At 28.6% G+C, this 19,035-nt stretch overlaps 3 protein-coding genes across 5 annotated transcripts; 1 reads left to right on the forward strand and 2 right to left on the reverse strand.

Annotated features, from left to right (window-relative positions):
- Nucleotides 1–147: 147 nt before the first annotated feature.
- LOC126848944 (pancreatic triacylglycerol lipase-like) lies at nucleotides 148–1,901 on the reverse strand. 2 transcript variants are annotated; one of them, XM_050590343.1, is made up of 4 exons: nucleotides 1,789–1,901; nucleotides 1,145–1,584; nucleotides 465–816; nucleotides 148–382 (listed from the first exon to the last, which is right to left on the reverse strand). In XM_050590343.1, exons 2-4 carry the CDS (start codon nucleotides 1,499–1,501, stop codon nucleotides 165–167), a joined length of 927 nt encoding a protein of 308 aa, XP_050446300.1. In that variant the 5' UTR covers nucleotides 1,502–1,584; nucleotides 1,789–1,901; the 3' UTR covers nucleotides 148–164. The 2 variants fall into 2 exon arrangements, with proteins under 2 accessions (XP_050446300.1, XP_050446301.1); XM_050590344.1 differs by lacking the exon at nucleotides 1,789–1,901 and adding an exon at nucleotides 1,702–1,753.
- LOC126848935 (inactive peptidyl-prolyl cis-trans isomerase FKBP6) lies at nucleotides 1,880–5,003 on the reverse strand. Of its 2 annotated transcripts, XM_050590331.1 has the most exons (7): nucleotides 4,806–5,003; nucleotides 4,482–4,725; nucleotides 3,581–4,041; nucleotides 3,317–3,505; nucleotides 3,125–3,236; nucleotides 2,854–3,045; nucleotides 1,880–1,907 (listed from the first exon to the last, which is right to left on the reverse strand). In XM_050590331.1, the coding sequence occupies exons 1-7, from the start codon at nucleotides 4,850–4,852 to the stop codon at nucleotides 1,905–1,907; spliced, it is 1,248 nt and encodes a 415-aa protein (XP_050446288.1). In that variant the 5' UTR covers nucleotides 4,853–5,003; the 3' UTR covers nucleotides 1,880–1,904. The 2 variants fall into 2 exon arrangements, with proteins under 2 accessions (XP_050446288.1, XP_050446287.1); XM_050590330.1 differs by lacking the exon at nucleotides 1,880–1,907 and having other exon boundaries at nucleotides 2,074–3,045.
- Nucleotides 5,004–6,804: 1,801 nt separating this feature from the next.
- Nucleotides 6,805–18,260, forward strand: LOC126848925 (prolyl 3-hydroxylase 2-like). Its single transcript, XM_050590282.1, has 11 exons — nucleotides 6,805–7,219; nucleotides 8,030–8,294; nucleotides 9,338–9,662; nucleotides 9,911–10,036; nucleotides 11,145–11,281; nucleotides 11,457–11,612; nucleotides 12,349–12,600; nucleotides 13,120–13,212; nucleotides 13,361–13,511; nucleotides 14,045–14,462; nucleotides 14,821–18,260. The coding sequence occupies exons 1-11, from the start codon at nucleotides 6,996–6,998 to the stop codon at nucleotides 14,912–14,914; spliced, it is 2,241 nt and encodes a 746-aa protein (XP_050446239.1). The 5' UTR covers nucleotides 6,805–6,995; the 3' UTR covers nucleotides 14,915–18,260.
- The last annotated feature ends 775 nt before the right edge of the window (nucleotides 18,261–19,035 follow it).

Raw genomic sequence — 19,035 nt, forward strand, 5'->3', positions numbered from 1 at the left:
TTTATGTAATAAAAGTATCATACAAGTAAAATACTTTCTATACTTTTTTGTATGTTTCTCTGCGGTATTACTATATAACTGTAATAAAATACATATAATATATGTGTATTACAAGTAAAAATGCAAAATTATATTCTCTCTACACTATCTCCACCATCTTTGTTTTAGATTACACCTTTTCCAAACGGTGGTTCTGAATTGGTTTCTAGATAAAAAATACCCCGAGTGTCAGTACTAATAAATTCACCCATCACAGTGAAATTATTGCTACATTTACCAAATTGAAAATCTATCCAATTGGCGCATTGTAGAGCGGGAAAGCCGTCAGCATGCACGATAGATTCGGCAAAAAATTGGTGCGATCTACCATGACTACAGTATTCTAAAAATGCAAATTTTGGATTAGTTTTGTCGCATATTATAAAGTTTAAATATAAGCTGCAAGTATGTTGACAATATCATACGGGATGAAAGTACTGGACATCCGGGTTGCCTGAACGTTCCGCTGTTCGGATAAAAATCTACGTGGCCAATGGGTCTGAGAATGCCCAGACTACCGGCACAAGTGTGTATAATATCGACAAAATTGGCGTCTGTAAAATCCAGCCGCTCTTCTGCATCTTTCAGATAAGGTGTCTCGAACGCTGGTCCAGCCGGATCAAGTCCGGTGATTCGACCGAGTTTTCCCGTCACATAATTACCAGCATATCCGGCTACGTGGGCGCCTAAACTATGCCCCAGTATATGGACATCATCGTAAGAAACTTGAACTTCCGATACAAGAAATTCTATAAACGCAGCTACATATTCTCCTACCTGCAAGCGCACAAATCTTGTGTAAATGTATACATATACGTATATGTGTAATTTTTTGTAAAAAGTAAATATATTAAAATGAATCAAGTTAAGTAAATTTTCAGAATTTGCGATATTAATTTTTATTTTAATATATCCATTATGAATTAATCTAAATGCACATTAAAAAAAAAATTGTCTCTATTACAGCACAATTCGCGTAATTCTATATTGATATGCATTTAGCGATTATGTATGTAACATTTTTAAAACCATAATTTCGAAAATTAAAACTTTTTTTTGCCGATCTGATTAATTTTTTTTTAGAATATGCGAATCTATCGTTCACCTGGCGAATAAGTCTGACAGATGTTAGATATTCTTTAGTTGAACCGGCGGACCAATTTACGCAAATTACATTATAATATCCAACGCTAAGATAATTTCGTCGAATGTTATGTAGCCAAAAAGTATTTCCATTATCCATCCATCCGTGAACGATGATCTTGGTTGGCCATGTTGAATTAAACGGCAAGTCTTTCAGTTGTGCGCTATCACCCACTCGTAAAGAAACAGATTGCTCTTTATTATCCTTCGTATATAACTCATAATTCACATCTTCCGTCTTCAAATCCGAATCGATGATATTGCCGATCACCGCGTGATCATTTGAAATGACTGATGTCGGGTTCAGAAAAATATCCATAAGGTTTTCCTCAGGATGAAAATCTTGAAAACTTTGAATCGATGATCGATGATTTGGTAAATCAATTGTATTGATAGGTACATCTAAAAACAGCAATGAAAAATGATGAAAATGTGAACGGTACTCTCACCTCTATTTGTAACTGAATCATTGTTTTTGATTACAAATTCAAAACCAAATATAAAAAGAAATTAGATTACTTAGGAGTAAAGATATAAAGATCATTGCAATAAGAAACATTGTACTATTTTTTTATATTATTGCGTTGAAAAATTTTTCTTATATACCTTGATGTTACATCAGCGAAAATCTTATATCGTTCGATCTATTACGTCTTATTACCAACATTGAACAAGAAATACATAATGAGGATTGCTCCACGAACTTCCGGCGTTTGTTTATTCTACTTAAAAATATGAAAACAGTATACATATTATATATACATTAAAATATAGATGTAGTTCCATATACTATCTTATTACGTTTTAGGATCAATATAATTGTATTTTTGCAAAAATACTTTATTAATAATAAAAAATACAAAGTACAAGAGTATTGTATCAAATTTTAACACTAACTTATGGTATATTTTAACACTGATAATTAATTTTCTTTGACATGAAACTCTTATCTTATGACATACATCATATTAAAATCTCTAATAATGCATGTGTAATATCAAATTTATCTTTTTTTAAATTTTCTTTGTTTTGTAAAAAAATAATATTTAATATAAAGTCAATATTTAGATAATTATGTTTAATAATTAGATATTACATCAATGTAAAAATGCTTTTCTTTTAAAATCTATATTTGTCTATAGAGAAAATTAATTATTGTATTTTTTTGGTATAAAAAAATATGTAATATAAGATAATATAAGATTATCACAAAGTTATAAACTTAATAGATAGAAAAACTAATATTTAATCTTAGGGAATGTGATTGCATTCTATCAACATATTTAAGGATACAATGTTGGAATTTCATAAGTAAAGAAAAGTACTAGAAATTACTTTCTTGTAAAGAGCCAACAAACTTATTTATCTTATATAAATTATCCTATAAATTTCCCCAACAACTCATTAAAAAACTTAAGCATTGACAATCAAGTAATCAAAAAAGAAAAAGTTTAAGATTCGCTCAAAATTTCAAAATAATGATATTATTATTACAACATTACCATTATAACTTATAACAATCCAACATGGCATTAAGAATTCTTTGATATTGTAATTTCAGTAAACAAGAACTAAATTTTATGCTTTGCTCTTTTGAAGATACACAATTTCCTTGCCAAATCTTGAATATGTAACAATATTCAATCCTAACATAGCAGCTTCTTCACGTACAATTTGAAGCTCTTCTTCTATGAGACCTTCAGGAACAGGGTGTCTTATATCATTACCATTGATAACAGTTTCACATATATCACGTATAACTTTTCGGAATTCATTAACTTCTATTTGTTTATTTCCAGATTTGAAGCAATTTTTCCACAAGCGTTTTTCAATTTCCAGATATTGGCGATGTTTGGTATTGGTCTATTTATAAAAAAGATATAATATATTTTATTTTAATATATCAAAAAAATATTTCTTTTGTTTTTAATCTTCAACTCACTAGCTGAATTGCTTGTCTAATATCTTCATTATGCGACTGCAATGTATAAGCTTTTTGCAACTCCTTCATTGCTTCAGCATAATCTCCAAGATTACATAGAGCTTTACCAAAACTAAAAGAAAAAATGATTTCAATCATGATATTAATTTAACACAATTAATTTATAAATATTGTATTAATTTATTAGTATACTTATAATGAGTTTTAGCTGTTGGTAATGGCGCTCGCTTACAGGCTATGCAGGCATTACGTGGTAAGTTTATTTTATTATAACATATTGCAAGATTAGTGTAAGCCTTTGTAAGCAATTCATTCATTTCTTTCTCTTCCAAACTATCTCTTAATTGCACATTTTCTAAGCAACTAATTATTTTTTTATATCTACAAAAAAGATATATTAGAGGTATAATCATATATTATAATTGCATAAAAATTTTGTAATTCAATGTTATTTACTCTCGTATTGCCCATTTGGTATTAAACTTTTTACAACTATCCTTAGCAGCCACAAACATATGTAAGACAGGCTCTACCACATGTCTAAATGAATGCTTTTCTTCTATTTTAAGATTTTGATAAGTATCTGCAGAACCATCATCAAGATAATCAATTAAATGAACAACAAATATTACTTCTTCATTAGGAGGGATACGTGGCGGACAACCAATCTCTTTATAAGCTAGATTAGGATGTATCAGAAATATTGCTTTTTCATGCTTCTGCATAGTACATATGCCAATCTCTAAACCAGGTATAATATACCCTTGACCTAAACGCAGCGTCCTTGGCTTTCCAGAAGAGTAAGTTGAATCAAAAGGTTCATCTCTGTCTTCAAAATATCCAATATAATGAATAGTGACTTGAGCATTAAAAGGAACAATCTCTCCAACACCCTTTTGCTTAACAAATTTCATGACCTAATATAAGATAATTTCATAATTAAAATTACTTACAATTTTAGATGAAACAAGCAAAAAAATTACAATTAAAAAGATTAGCAAAAAAATTATTCATCAATCGCTTTGTTTTTCACATTAGTAAAATATAACTTTTTTATAAATTCTTCCCAGTTTTATTTACATTACTATTCTATATGCAGTTAACTGATAACTGTAGATTTTATAAGTGTCATTGCATATGTTTTTTGATATATAAAAACAAGTATGCAGTAATATTTGCAAAAGTTATAATTATTGGTAGCCATATACAGAATAATGAGCTTAAGTTTATTGATATATTAAAACATTAATAACATTAATATATCAATATATTTAAAAAATATCATATATTACATCTATTATATCCCTTTTATGAAGAAAATTATTTTAATTTGTAAATAATATAAAATTTGATTTACTTTTTGATTTGTAGTTAAACTTGTCATCTTTGCTTTTAATTTCGCAAAGCTCACGCCACAAAGGGATTGAAATCCTTTCTCATCATTCGTATCATCTTCATCTTCAAAATCATTCATGTTTAACATATTTAGCATTTCCTCATTGCTAAATTGTACAAATGGAGAATATGAGAACTCTTCATCATCATCATCGTGATACTCGTCTCCAATTTCAAAAGTAACTCCATCTTCGCTTATTAAATCTCTGAAAAAATGATATAATCTGTATAAATATAACAGTATAATCTTGCATATGAGATTATAAATTGATCAGTTCTAATGTACTCGAGTCTGAATCCATTCATTTCAGGATCTATTATGTGTTTTGCCATTTTAATAAATGAAATTCTGAATCGCAAAGAAATATTCTTGATTTTTCAGTTCACTTTTGGCAGAAAGAAAGAGAAGCCTGAGAGCGTCAATGCCGGCGATTTTCGTGGAATGCTTTTTCTTTGGTTAGAGATTAGAGGTCAGAGACTAGAGACCTCTATCTCAGACCAGTGATGCGCTGTCGTGGGAATAAAGTCGCGCACAAAATAAACGCTACGTATGTTCACTAATGTATGTTCCGATGTGTTAAAAATTTTGGGACATCCTGTATAAAGAATATATTTTCATATGTGTTCTCTTTCTCTATTTTCTGTCTGTTTATACAAGAAAAATAATTAGAAGAATAATAAATAATTTCTGCATTGATTCTTTTTCCTTTTTTTTTTTTTTAGAAAAAGTAAAATTTGAAGAAGTAAAAATAATTACTTTTTTTTATTTATTATATATTTGTGATTAGTATATTGACTTTTTTTTCCGAGTCATTAAGAACTAATATATAATTTTTATTTTAGGTACTAAAATTCTCACCTCTAAATGACTATGGAATAATTTTCTTCTATTAATTAAAGGAAGGTCTAGAATACTCTATTGTATAATATAAATATAATATGGAATAATTAATATTTACATCGGCTGTCATGTAGTATAGTTATAGTTATAGCGCGCACGTGTATAAATTATTATTATATATCATAAACAAAATATTATTGTTGTTTCTTTTTGAGTCGCTTAGAAAGAGAGAAGGAGATAATCCGTTTTATTGTCGCCATATGCTTAAATATATAAGCGACATCACCATAATCGATACGAAAAGGCAAAGGAGAAAGTATACGAAATGTGCCAACTTTTAATAGTGTATGTGAATTTCTTCTCGTAAGAGCCAATCTCTTTTGTAGACCTTAAAAGTAAAGACGAAGCGTAAATATAATAATCGTAATTAATGAAACGAGTAATATTTATATGCATGTATGTACGCGTGCGAAATTGATTTATACACGTTGAAATTTTCTTCGAAATCTTAAATAAGAATTGAGGTCTATTTAAAATGAGATATGCGACTACTTCCTTAAGAATTGAAGAATTTTGTGCAAAAGTAATGATCATAATTCCATAATTCGTAAAATCTACTTTAGATACGGCTTAAAAATGAATAGCTAAATTAACGATCTTTGCGCTTATCTTCTCGCACTGCATATTATTGTTAGATATATTGTTTTAGCAGACAGACTTTTTGTGTGTTGTGTGCTGAAAAAAGAAGAAGAGTCTATTATTATATTTTATTAGTTATTTTAGTCTATTATTATATATTAAATGTACTATTTTATATCTTTATCTATCATTATGTAACAAATTAGTGACATGTGCAATACATTGTTTGACATTTCATCCCGAATAGGACTCTCAGGGAAGTATGATATCACTATTCGCCTGTGTTTGCATTACTTGATATGCAAAGACATCAGAAACAAAACACGCAGAGTCTAGACGAGAAAAGAAGTTTTGTTTCAATCTATTTAATAGCGTTTTCGAAACAAGTTTTATCGCTCTAAGAGTGATTAAACCCAATTTGTCATGAACATATGTCCGACTGAAAATGAATTTTGCATCTAATTAATATAAATAATATATTAATAATATATATCAAGTACATCTCATTTGTCGCTATTTTGGCTTTAAAGTTCTTTGCTCTGGTTAAGTGGTTAAACAAACACTTATTCGAAGTGTTTTATTGATTAATCTAATAATCTTAGTACCTCGGCCAGGAGTTTATAACGTCATTAATAGTTCACAGAGCAATCAAACTTCACTCAGAAACACTATAAATAACTGCCAGTCCTTTAAACATGATATACATATATGTATGGGTGTGTGTTTATAAAAAGCTAGAATAGAAATGATCACGTGAAATGATCACGTTTTAAAATTTAAAATATGTATGTATTTATATATGTCATAAAATCTTAGTGCGAAATTACACCGTGTCTTTGTGAACCAGCCTGTATTTATAACAGTTCGCTTTGTGTACGTGTATGCGTGCATACGTGCGTGCGTGCGTATACACGCCTGACCACGACCCACGCTCCAAACCCAGCGCGATGTTTTCTCAGCGACTCGGGACAGTCTGTCGAGAAGAATCGTGAGAGAATGTGGTTGGTTGTCCCGCTCCTTCTACTCTTCGCAGTGTGCACGTATCGCGCTGATGATGAGATCGAGACTAATGAAATCGAAGGCCGCGTTTCGGCTACTCCACGCGAAGCGCAATACGTGCGTGACGTTACGCTCGCAGAGATCTTTGAGAACGCGGTCCAGGCCTATCTCGAAGAAAACTGGGACGGCTGCATTACAGGATTTAACGATGCACTGCATGGGTACGTCATTATTACTCGATTGCCGATATCCTCTTTTATAGATTACATTAATTTTAAAATATTTTGAATCTCTGTAATTAATTCTAAATATGTTCATTAAAGAAAGAATAGTTTAAGCGTGTAAAATTAAATGTTTTTTTGTTTGTAATCTTTTTTTTTTTTTTGCACATTTTTCGAATATACTTTTTCAAATTTTACTTTTACTTAATTTAAAACTAGTCGATTAAAGTTTGTAATTAGGGATATAAACACTTATAATATTGTATATAAAATATATATCAAATATATATAATTATATTTACAATATGTATAATTATATAAATACAATGTAGGCTATTTGATGTATGTATATACATACTCAAAAATCTAATTTGCAATTTTTTTGTAATGCATCCCATATTTAAACATACTTTGTAATAATAACTGAACATATTTCTTCAAGGCTAAAAGTTTTAATAACGTACTTAATTTGTTTATTATAATAAAAATTCTTTAATACATTACATTATATCGTAATTATAATATGACAAGAAATACATTAAAATAGTCTCTTTTGCAACTTTAGCAAAATAAATCTCTCTAAAAAAAATTTTTTTAACATTAAGTACATACGAAAAATATTAATGCGATGTGTACTAGATTTATTATAGAGTAGATTTATTATAGATTATGTATATTTATTATTTTCTTTCGTATATATGCAACATTTTACAAATAGCAAGTCCATATATTTTTTCGTAAATATGGAACATTATGCAGATATAAAATAGTAAGCCCGTATTTTTTTTGTAAATATGCAACATTTTACAGATATAAAATGTATAAACGTATGGTGACGATTTGCCGTCGAAAATGTAAAGCCGAGGCGGCTGGCTTCTCACCAATCTTCGCGGAGGACATTGAAGATCTGCACTTTTATGAGAGAAAAGTGAGAGAGACGCTCTGTTTGATGAAATGCAATCAGGATTACCGTGAGATCGCAGGTGCGGGGGCGCTTAAACGTCTCCCACGCGTTACGGAAGAAAAGCTTGCCAATCTTACCATCTATGAGTATCTTCATATCTGCTATTTTCAAGTACAAAAATGTTTAATACATATATTTTATTATACCATAAGTATCAAACATGCTAAGTTTATAAATTGTTATTTATAAATTTAAAAAAAAAAAATTATTTCAGCTAATTAATTTAATTTTAATATTTTTTTTAGATTAAAAAAATGTTATGACGTGTATATTATATTCTCGATATCTGTCATCCAGTTATATGTGAAATGTTTGCTTATTTGCATTGCTTATTTTATCGTCCAACTAATGATAATACCATTACATTAAGTTCGATACATTAGTATCTCAATTTTATTTTGATTTAATTTATTATTTTATTAATTCCATCTTATAGTTAATAAATCGCGTTGCCTGAATTCGCGTTTATGTATACTTGCTCTTATGGAAGATCTCGCAAGTACCGCGTAAATTCCATACTCCCCCGAATTCTAATCTGGTAGATTACGTAATTTCGGCATAACAGATTCTAGGCCAGCGTTTGCTTTGTAAATAACGAGTTAAACGATTTCAGCTTGACCTGAAAAACTAATCCGTATATCGTCATTTTTAATATTTTTACAGTGTAGCTCCATTTTTGAGAACTTTCGTAATTTATTTATATATAATACGAGAATTATGGAGTTTTCGAATTTGAATCAAACAAAATTGATATAATTTAATAACTGATATAATTGATATAATTTAATAATTATTTAATTATATAATAATTTGATATAATTGATATAAATTATAACTTGATTTGTAATAAAAATTAAGATCTTGGAATATTTCATATAATTTCTGTTTAGCTCGTAGAGCTATAATTGCTATCTTCTTATCAAGAGACCTTGAGATAATGGGAAAAATAATGAAGCTACGGAAATATGAGGCCGTATTTATTCGATATTTGCGAAGAATATGATAATCTCTTCAAATTTTTTCACAATATATATCGCAAAATTCTCCTTGCCATAATCTAAATCACAAAACAAAGTAAAATAAACTGCCTAATAAAATTAATATTATTAATTATTGTGATAAAGATTGTCACAATTATTGATAAATTTTTATAGAAAGGAAGATATCAAGATGCAGCGAATGCAGCCTTTACCTTTCTCTCCCTACATCCTAATCATGAAATGGTCATGAAGAATCTTAAATACTATCTGGATCTACCTGATGTGATCGTAAAAGAAGTTGTGAATTTAGAGGCGCCTCCCTTTATACAAATGTACATTCGAGGAGTTCAGGCCTATGAAGCTGAGAATTATGTGGAGGCTATCGCCGAGTTTGAGACTTCCCTCGAATCTTACATGGAATTCGAGGAGAACTGCAGGAGCTATTGCGAGGGGCCATTTGATCAAGGATGGTATCCTGAATTTACCTCTTCGGTAGCAAGTAAGATACAAATGAATTTAATCAATAATAAATAATAAAATAATAATTAATAGTCAATAACAAAATAAATAAATATACACATAAAATATTGTTATTCATATATTAATGTATCTTATAGATTTACATAAATGTATATATATATACATACCTCAATAAACTTTTAATGAAGATTATTATTAATTGCCAAGAAGTATTTTCTATTTGTTGTTGCTTATTAATTTGTTATTATTTATTAATTATTCTTTTAGATCATTTTGCATTTTGTCTAAAGTGTAAACGTGGATGCTCACTTGCGATGAACAACGTGAATGGCAATTTTCGGGCTGATCTGCTTAGAAGCCATTATAATTATTTACAGTTTGCTTATTACAAATGTAAGTAGTTTAAACTTAAAGTGTTAATTTTATTATACATAATAATTAAATATTTATAATTAAAAACAAAGTATTTTTCTCTGTCGATTGATCAGAGGAGGAGGACATTAAAATATGCGGATTATGTTATTGTTGAATACACTATTAACGTTTATGTAATTAATGAGATAATTATTATTACGTAATGCAATACTTACAAACGATGTAATGTTTACGTTTATGAGAATTTATCCACACATTGGTATTTTGATAAGAGTTTTACACTCTGCTGATAGAAATATCCATATATACACATACATACACACAACACATGCACGCACCTATTATATATACTGGATACAATTTTATGTAACTTGAAAATTTATAATATTTTGATTGCAAGTAAACATACAAACGTGTTTCAGAAAAAGTTGCCTGGCTAGGAATAAATATAATCAAATTAATCAAAATAAACCAAATTATTTTATTTTATTTTTTTGAGATATTAAGTTCACGACAAAAACTCATGAAAAACATTTTTCATTTTCCAAACATTATTTAAGATAAATTAAGTAATTTTTAAATGATCTTCAAAACTTTAATCAAATAAAAAATATAAATATTAGTATTCTTTTTCTTTCTATAAATTCGGTAACTTTTCTCCAAAATCTTTCTTGTGGGAAAATTAACGAGATACGTAGCTTGTTCTATTAAAAAACGGGATTTTACATATAATTTTAACATAACTTAAGACACTGACATGAAATGTTATGAATTCAAATGACCTAGTTGCGACAAACATATCTCTATCCGTTAACGGAAGCAATTATTCTATAGAATAATTGTTATCAAATAATTTCTTGAATTATCTTTTATGGGACGATTAATTGAACTAATCTTTACATTTTAGCAATCATCCAAATGTTACATTGTCTTTTTCAAAATTGTCTTTTTTATTATATACTTGGAATAATATTTGTACAAAATTTATTTAGATTTTAATTTAAAATTTTTTTACGTATATGAATTTAAATATTTACATATATATATAGCAATAAAAAATGTAAACTTGAAAATTAATAAAAAGAAGAATGTACGAGATACATAATAATTTTTATTTATTTTGCAGTGGGCAATCTAAAAAAAGCTTGTGCAGCAGTTGCGAGCTATTTATTATTTCTTCCCGCCGACGAGACAATGCTTCACAATAAAGATTATTATAGTAATCAGCCGAAAGTGAAGGAAGAATATTTTACGCCAAGAGAAGTATGTAAAGGAAATAAGTAAAATTATTGGAAATTAAAATTTTCAGAATAAATAAGATAAAAAGAGACAGAGAGAGAGAAACTGAGAGAAACAGAGAGGGATTTAATATTAAAAAAATAAATGGAATTGTTAATAAATTAGAATTAAAAAATGTTATTATGAAAATCGTTTTTAGGAGGCGCTTTCCTATGTGAAACGGCAAGAGTACGAACTATTGTTGTTGTATTACATATCGGAAGAATTTGCAGTAATAGATGCTGCATTCAATACGTTTACCAAGAAGATTAACACAAAAAAGGCTGAACAAAAAGATGAACAAAATTTAGGAAAGGTACATATAAAAGATGAGATATAAATTAACAAAAAAAAATTACTTACTGACAAACAACTTAAAATAATTTTCCGAGACCATTACATAGACGCACAACCTAACCCGTATGATTGATAAGAAATTCTTTATTGTACACTGCCATTTCCATTTTTGTTTGAAGGATGACACGCGCATAAACCTGACCATTGGATATCGTGTTTAGATCGGTCAGTTAAAAATGATCGGCAGATTTCGTTGTTCAAGTGCATCGTCATTAGTTTTAATACCAGAAAATTTTAATTTTCTATGTATATTATATATTTTTGTATCCACATAATTTGTACACAATAAAATACTAAAAATTATATAAACTTTTATTTAAAATATATTTATACAATTTGTGTAATATTAATAAAACTAAAAGTAAAGAGATATTACAAACATATAACATATACACACACACACACACACACACACACACACACATATATATATATATATATATATATATATATATATATAAAAGATATTAAGATTGAAATAATATTGCATACGATGCATTTTTTATCAGTTTCCCGTGTCATTGCCTGCTTAAATGCAACCCTATTTACTTCTTTGCTCATAATGTCATAGAAATGCAGGCATCAAGCGTAACGTTCTCAAGGCAAAATAATAAATTAAAAAGATCTAAATTTTGTCTTTATAAAAGCGTATATATCATTTCATTCTTAATATATCTTATTTCTCATTTTTTTAGTATTCTTCCTCGATCTTGCATCCACCTCCGGGGCACTCTCCATCCACGAGAAGGCAATTCGTTGGTAATCTATCAATATTTCGGGATGAAGAAGAAACGGAAGTACAAAGAATTTATACTAAAGAGCGGCTAGAAGTCACTGATGATGTACAAATAATAGCAGGAGAAAAAGAACTCGGCGGGAAAAATCGCTACGCAGCTGACGGTCTTCTCAATTCCATCGAATGCGATCTGCTTATGCAACTAACTCAGGTAAATAAAATTTTAAGAGTTCTTATAGTTTTTTACTGTTGTCATATTTAATTGCAGTTCTATTGTTTTAAAACATAATTTATAATGAACGATTGTTGTGACAAAGTATTTTGTAGATTGTATTCAGCGTAAAAAAGCTACAAAAATAAGTATTCTAGAATCATCTTTATATCATTTTATAATTATCTATAATTATATTTGGACGTTCTTCATAATTGCGACTATCTTTGTTTGAAAGATGGCATGTAGAAGACCGTGCCCGAGTAAAAGTTTATTCTCACTTGGAACAATTTTTTAATCGTACATCTTTATTGTAAGACGATTATACCTGTACCTTTTTCCTGCACTGAAAAAATATCTATATTGCTTTTTTTTTATTGTTTTTTTAATCTTTTCTGTACATAAAAGTATTACGATACAATTATCGAACACTAAATAATTTTTGAGATATTTTATATTTTATACTAAAATATGTCAGATTAAGATACAAAATAACTCAAAAATTCACAAATATTCTAGATCGCTATAGAAGGTGATGGCTATGAAGAAAACAAGAGTCCGCATTCGCCTTATGAGCGTTTCGAAGGTGTGACCCTTGGCAGGATGGCGTTGGTAAAAATTATCTATACCGAGAATATTCTATATCGAGATATTATTTACATTACAATTACATTCTCTTTTATATTTCTTATTATCTGCCAATACTATGCTAAAATTTAAGAAAACTTTAAAGAAAAAACCAAAAAGGAAAAAATTGCAGATGATGTACTTTAATCTGACGAAACCGGATCTATTGGAATTGTTTCTGGAACGCACAGAAGCGGTTCGCGATCATGTGGAAAGGTATTTCGACCTTGACTCACCACTGTATTTCACCTACACCCATTTGGTCTGCCGAACGGCTTTACCCGGTAATTTTCATCTGACGCATCCTCGTGCTTCTGAGGTCACTTTTTGCTGACATGCTCTCATCGTAAAAATTGGTATGGCATATAAACATTAATCGTGATCAGAAGATGATCGATCAAATCGTATTTCATCATGAATCTGTTCGTTCTCAACTCTATTATATTTTTAAAATATTTTTTTATTAACAAAAGAATCGCCAAGATATAGAAAAAATATATTTGGCTACTGAATAGTAGCAAATGTTTAAGTACATAAAGAAAAATTAGATATGAACATGGGCGTCCGCAAGGAGAGGCATGTGCCCCCCCCCGCCCTAAAAAATGTAAAAATTTATAATCATAATTCTATTATATATTAATACTAAAAGATAAATATCAAATGTATATAAATATTAAAATATATATTTTAATCAATGTGAATAACATTTTATGTCATGCCCCTCCCCCTCTGAAAAAAATCTTGCGGACACCTTTAGATACGAATAATCGTCAGAAAAATTTACTTTATCGTCATTATTATTCATCATCGCTTTTAGATTCACCGATGGATCGGATGGATTTGAGTCATGAAATTCACGCTGATAATTGCGTGATAAAAGACGGAGGTTTCTGTCTACGAGAGGATCCTGCGTACACGTGGAGAGATTACTCGGCGATTCTGTATCTCAACGACGATTTCGATGGTGGCGAGTTCTTTTTTGTCGAGGACTGGAAGAGTCGCCGCTGCCAGAGCATTGTTCGGCCTCGATGCGGACGTATGGTGGCATTCTCCGCCGGTGGTGAGAATCTTCACGGGGTTCAAGGTGTACGCAAAAATAAGAGGTGTGCTGTGGCATTGTGGTTCACCCAGGATGAAAAATATCTGGAGTATGAGAGAGTGGTGGCGAATACTATGCTGACGAGAGTTCGCACCTTGGGTACTGTGCAACACGAGGGTATCCGAATACCTTTCAGGTAAAAGTACAGAATTTATTATAATAGATATATTAGAAAGGACCTAAAAGAGCACTTCCTTCTTAGGGCACTGTATGTGTGAGGAAAAAAGAAGAGTTAATATTTAATATTTTTCAGTTAAACTAGTATTAATATAATATTTTGCAATTATGAAATTATTAAGTATTCGAAGATATAAGAGTGGTTAATATTGAATGAAAATATCCAAATATTTGTTTTATTGTTATTTTGTCTTTGTTTAAAATAGTATCCATATTTTTTATGCTTCGATAATATCCAAAGATGATACACTGCCTTATGAAAATTTTGGGAAAAAATTTCGCAAATAACTCTAACATGTAACTTTGTTCCTGTTCAGATACGAAGACATGTTGATCCAATGTTTTAAAGAAGACGAAATATTGAGGAACATATTGAAAGAAGGAAGAGCCAACAAAAAAAAAAAATATTGATAGAAATTTGAAAAAATGTACGCATAAATACCTCTCTCCCTCTCTCCTCTCTCTTTTTACACACAAATGCATACATATATACGCGCGCGCATATACACACTGCACACATAAAAAATATATATTATTATTTACGCGCATATACACGCAAAATATTTCATATGAAATTTTTTGGATAGATTTTAATTATTTTTATGATATAACAAAATATGTAATATCTTGTGAAGTGTTCACTGTTCAGTAAATTTATTTAATACTTTTAGACATAGAATAGTAAGATGATGAGTTAATTATAGAATTATTATAATTAATTCTATTTTTTTATTCCATAAAAAACTTTTAACAAATATTTTAATGGAAGAGAGACAATTTTACACATACAAGATATTGCATATTTTATATTACAATATATCCAAATTAAAGTATGATATCTCGAATGATGAAGAATAATGAAGAGAATTTTCAACAAGTCTGTCCAAACAGATCTTTTCTGCTAAAAATTTTTGTTAATAAAAAGTCTATAAATTTAATTTAGAGTTAATTTCAATTATCGACAAGCTGTCAATAGAACGTTAACAGAGCATGCTTTAAAAAATTTTAATGAGAAAAGACTGCTTTTGAAATACATATTCAGATATAATAAACATATCGAACGTCCAATTATGTCTGATAATCTGATCAATTAATAATCAATAGAATCATTTTTCCTTCATAATTTGAAAGTTAATTTTAGGACGTGTGCAAATTTTTTTTTTTATTCTAATGAGTACATACTAGATGACACGCATGTACTGGGCATGTAAAGTTTATTGTACATACTATGAATTTTTGAATACCGTGTATGTGCGTGCGTGCGCGTATGCATATATGTATATATGTATACACACAAATGAGAATATATTTAATCCTAAAATACTTAATTCGTCAAATAATATAAAAAGTATGTATTCTATTTTATTTATATGACAAAGTCTGTTGAAAATATGTAATATTTATGTTGCAGAATTAATTTTAATAGCTTTGCTGTGTGTTAAAGTTTTTCTAGTCCGCACATATATATACATATATATATATATATATATATATATATATATATATATATATATATATACAATAAAATGCACAAATTCATAGCATATCTCTCATATATGTAATTAATTTTTGAATTATTTAATTAATTAGTATAATTTAAATGTAAAAAGAGCACGCAGAAAATATAGACCGTTACGACTATCGCAACAACGATTTATAGAAAATATCCTAAATCTTTATTATAGAGAAAATGAACTTATTACATGTCAACGAATTTACATAACCACTGGTTATCATGCAACATGTGTGTATTATCGTACTATAAATACGATTTATACTCTCTTTGTATAAGAGTTATATATGCACAATTGCGTTTTAATTGTTTGGCTGTATGTGTCTTCTTTTTCCTCTTTCTTTTCTATTTTTTATCATGCAATACCGAGCTTTGGCATCACATGATATAGACACTTTATACGTCCCTTCGTAAAATCAATTCCATGAGTTAAGCAAGTATACATGGTGTAATTATCCATCGTAATTATTAATAACACACGCACACCATGTCATTGACGTCTATATCTCTCATCGAGATATAATCAACATCTTTTCGTCGTTGTTATATTATGAAATAAATACATGAAAATACAATCGTGTTGGATTGGCCAATAAGATTGAAGTAAATTTAGGTAGAAAAAATGAATTGGAAGGGGAAACGGAGGGGTGGAAAGAGAATAAAAACCAATACTCAGATTCTCCTCTTTTAAAAAATTATGATTAGCAAAATTTTCCATATGTGCAACTTTAAACAAATGGACATCTGAATTTTTATTTTAAAAGATTGGGATACACATAGAATATGAAGAGAAATTTGAATTTGAAAGAAATTGTTGAGGAAACAATTATTAAAATTGATGAATTTTAAATCCATTCTGAGGAGAAATAGCATACAAATTTAGAGAAAGGGAGAGGAAGAGAGATAGAGAGAAAATTTAATATATGAAATAGGAGAATATGAGTTTTGCTTCCATATTCTTCATATCTGAGCTTTCCTTATCGCAGTTGCTGCGATAGTGATCGTCGTTATTTCGTCGGGATCAGTCAGGAAGAAAGTGATAACGCGATTATATACGATATGTCGTAATATATATATATATATATATATATATATATATATATATATATATATATATGTATGTATGTTTTAATACAAACGTTTATTATGAAATTATAGTGACATCTGCGTATCACAGGAGAGCTCAGTCGATTCTTCAGAAACCACTCCATATCGTTGTCATTTTACATGCGCATTATATTCCATCCATTCAAATATGAAAGAAAGATGTAATTGTAAAATCGCATGCCACGTTAATAACGGAATAAAAATTGCGCGGTAAATTTTTTAAATTATTTATACTCGCGCACTACCTGAATTCTCTTCAAATTATAGATAATAAATATTTATTATACATACAGGATGTAAATTAATTAGTACCAAATATTCTCTAGGAACGTATGGTTATCCAACATCAATTGTTTTACATCCTATATATATGTACATGTATATGTTACACAGTTTAAATTTATTTGATATTAAAATTTATCGCAGCGAATTTTTAATATCTCGAATGGAGTGGTCACTCGAGTTTCGTCGTATGTTATAGATGTTTTGTATTGCTCTTCGTATTACTTAATATCGCTTTTTTCTCTATATGATAATTACAATTAAAAATCAATCTCGAAAGTAACGCTTTCGCGTCAGTTTATGAAAGATAGGCGCTCAGAGAGAGAGATGTAAAAAATATCGCAAGAACGCTAACAATAATAATGAACGCTAATAATAATAATCTCTTACCGATCGTAACATTTCTTTGAAACAACATCAAATGTAAGAAACGATATGTCACGTCTCGTAAGCAATTATTATAATGAAAGAACGTAATTAGCGTACATTTTAGTGCCCGTCGACTCTCAACTAGATTCTTCTCCAACTTTCGAGATTTTATCTAACAAACCTTCTCTAACGATTATCAATAAGATTATTAGTTTCAAGCATAGAATTAAATTCTCTTAGACCCGGACAGCGAATATCGTGTATATTCGCTTGTATAATTCGAGTCAGACTTCTTACAATAGTTACATAATTCTGTAATCTTATATGTACATGCGCGCATTTAAAAGATCGATTTCACAATTTTCGGAGTTTATTTACTCTAATGTAGCAAAATACTCGCAAAGAAAAATTATGAATGGTACGCGAAGAACTATTCTATTACTTTGTGAAAAACATTTTATCAATAAAAGATTGACATTTAACTCATATTAATGGTTAGCGAAGGAATCCATTTTCAGGGAAAAAATTTTATTTTAAATACAAAATTAATTCTTCAATAATAAATAATATCTCTCTTCAAATGTTTTGGTATATAATTTCCAAACATTAAAGCTTTCAATTAAATAATTGTATACATTATATATTATATATAATAATATTATATTTAATAATATAATTATAAGATATATATGTATATATATTATAATTATAATATTATATATAATGCAATATATAATAATGTATACAATATATATATATATATATATATATATATATATATATATATATATACATATTTTATTTATATATAATTATTTTAATATTATTGAGGCTTTTGAAAAATAAAAATAATTTTGCTTTAATTAAGATTCTTTATATTAAATTATGGCATTTTTAATAAATTAACAAAATGTCATTATAATAGTTAATCTATGCTTAGACCAGCAATTACTTGAAATCAATTGCACATTTAATTGCAGTTACGTTGTTAATATCATGTATATCTGGATTAAATTATTATCACAATTAGTCCCGTTATATTTCCGAAAATGTGATCTGATACAATTGTAAAATATTTTCTATATAACCAAACAAAGTTTACTGAATCAGTTGCTGAAATTCTATTAATCTAAAATACTCAAAAATTAATTGTAATTAATTTTCAAGTAATTGATTTTAATGATGATAAAAAATATTGATACAAATAAATTGCTCGTCTAATGATATCTTTAAAATACTAACTTATTATGAATCATAATTT

Source organism: Cataglyphis hispanica, chromosome 4, assembly GCF_021464435.1.
Source record: "Cataglyphis hispanica isolate Lineage 1 chromosome 4, ULB_Chis1_1.0, whole genome shotgun sequence".
In the NCBI taxonomy this organism is placed as follows: domain Eukaryota; kingdom Metazoa; phylum Arthropoda; class Insecta; order Hymenoptera; family Formicidae; genus Cataglyphis; species Cataglyphis hispanica.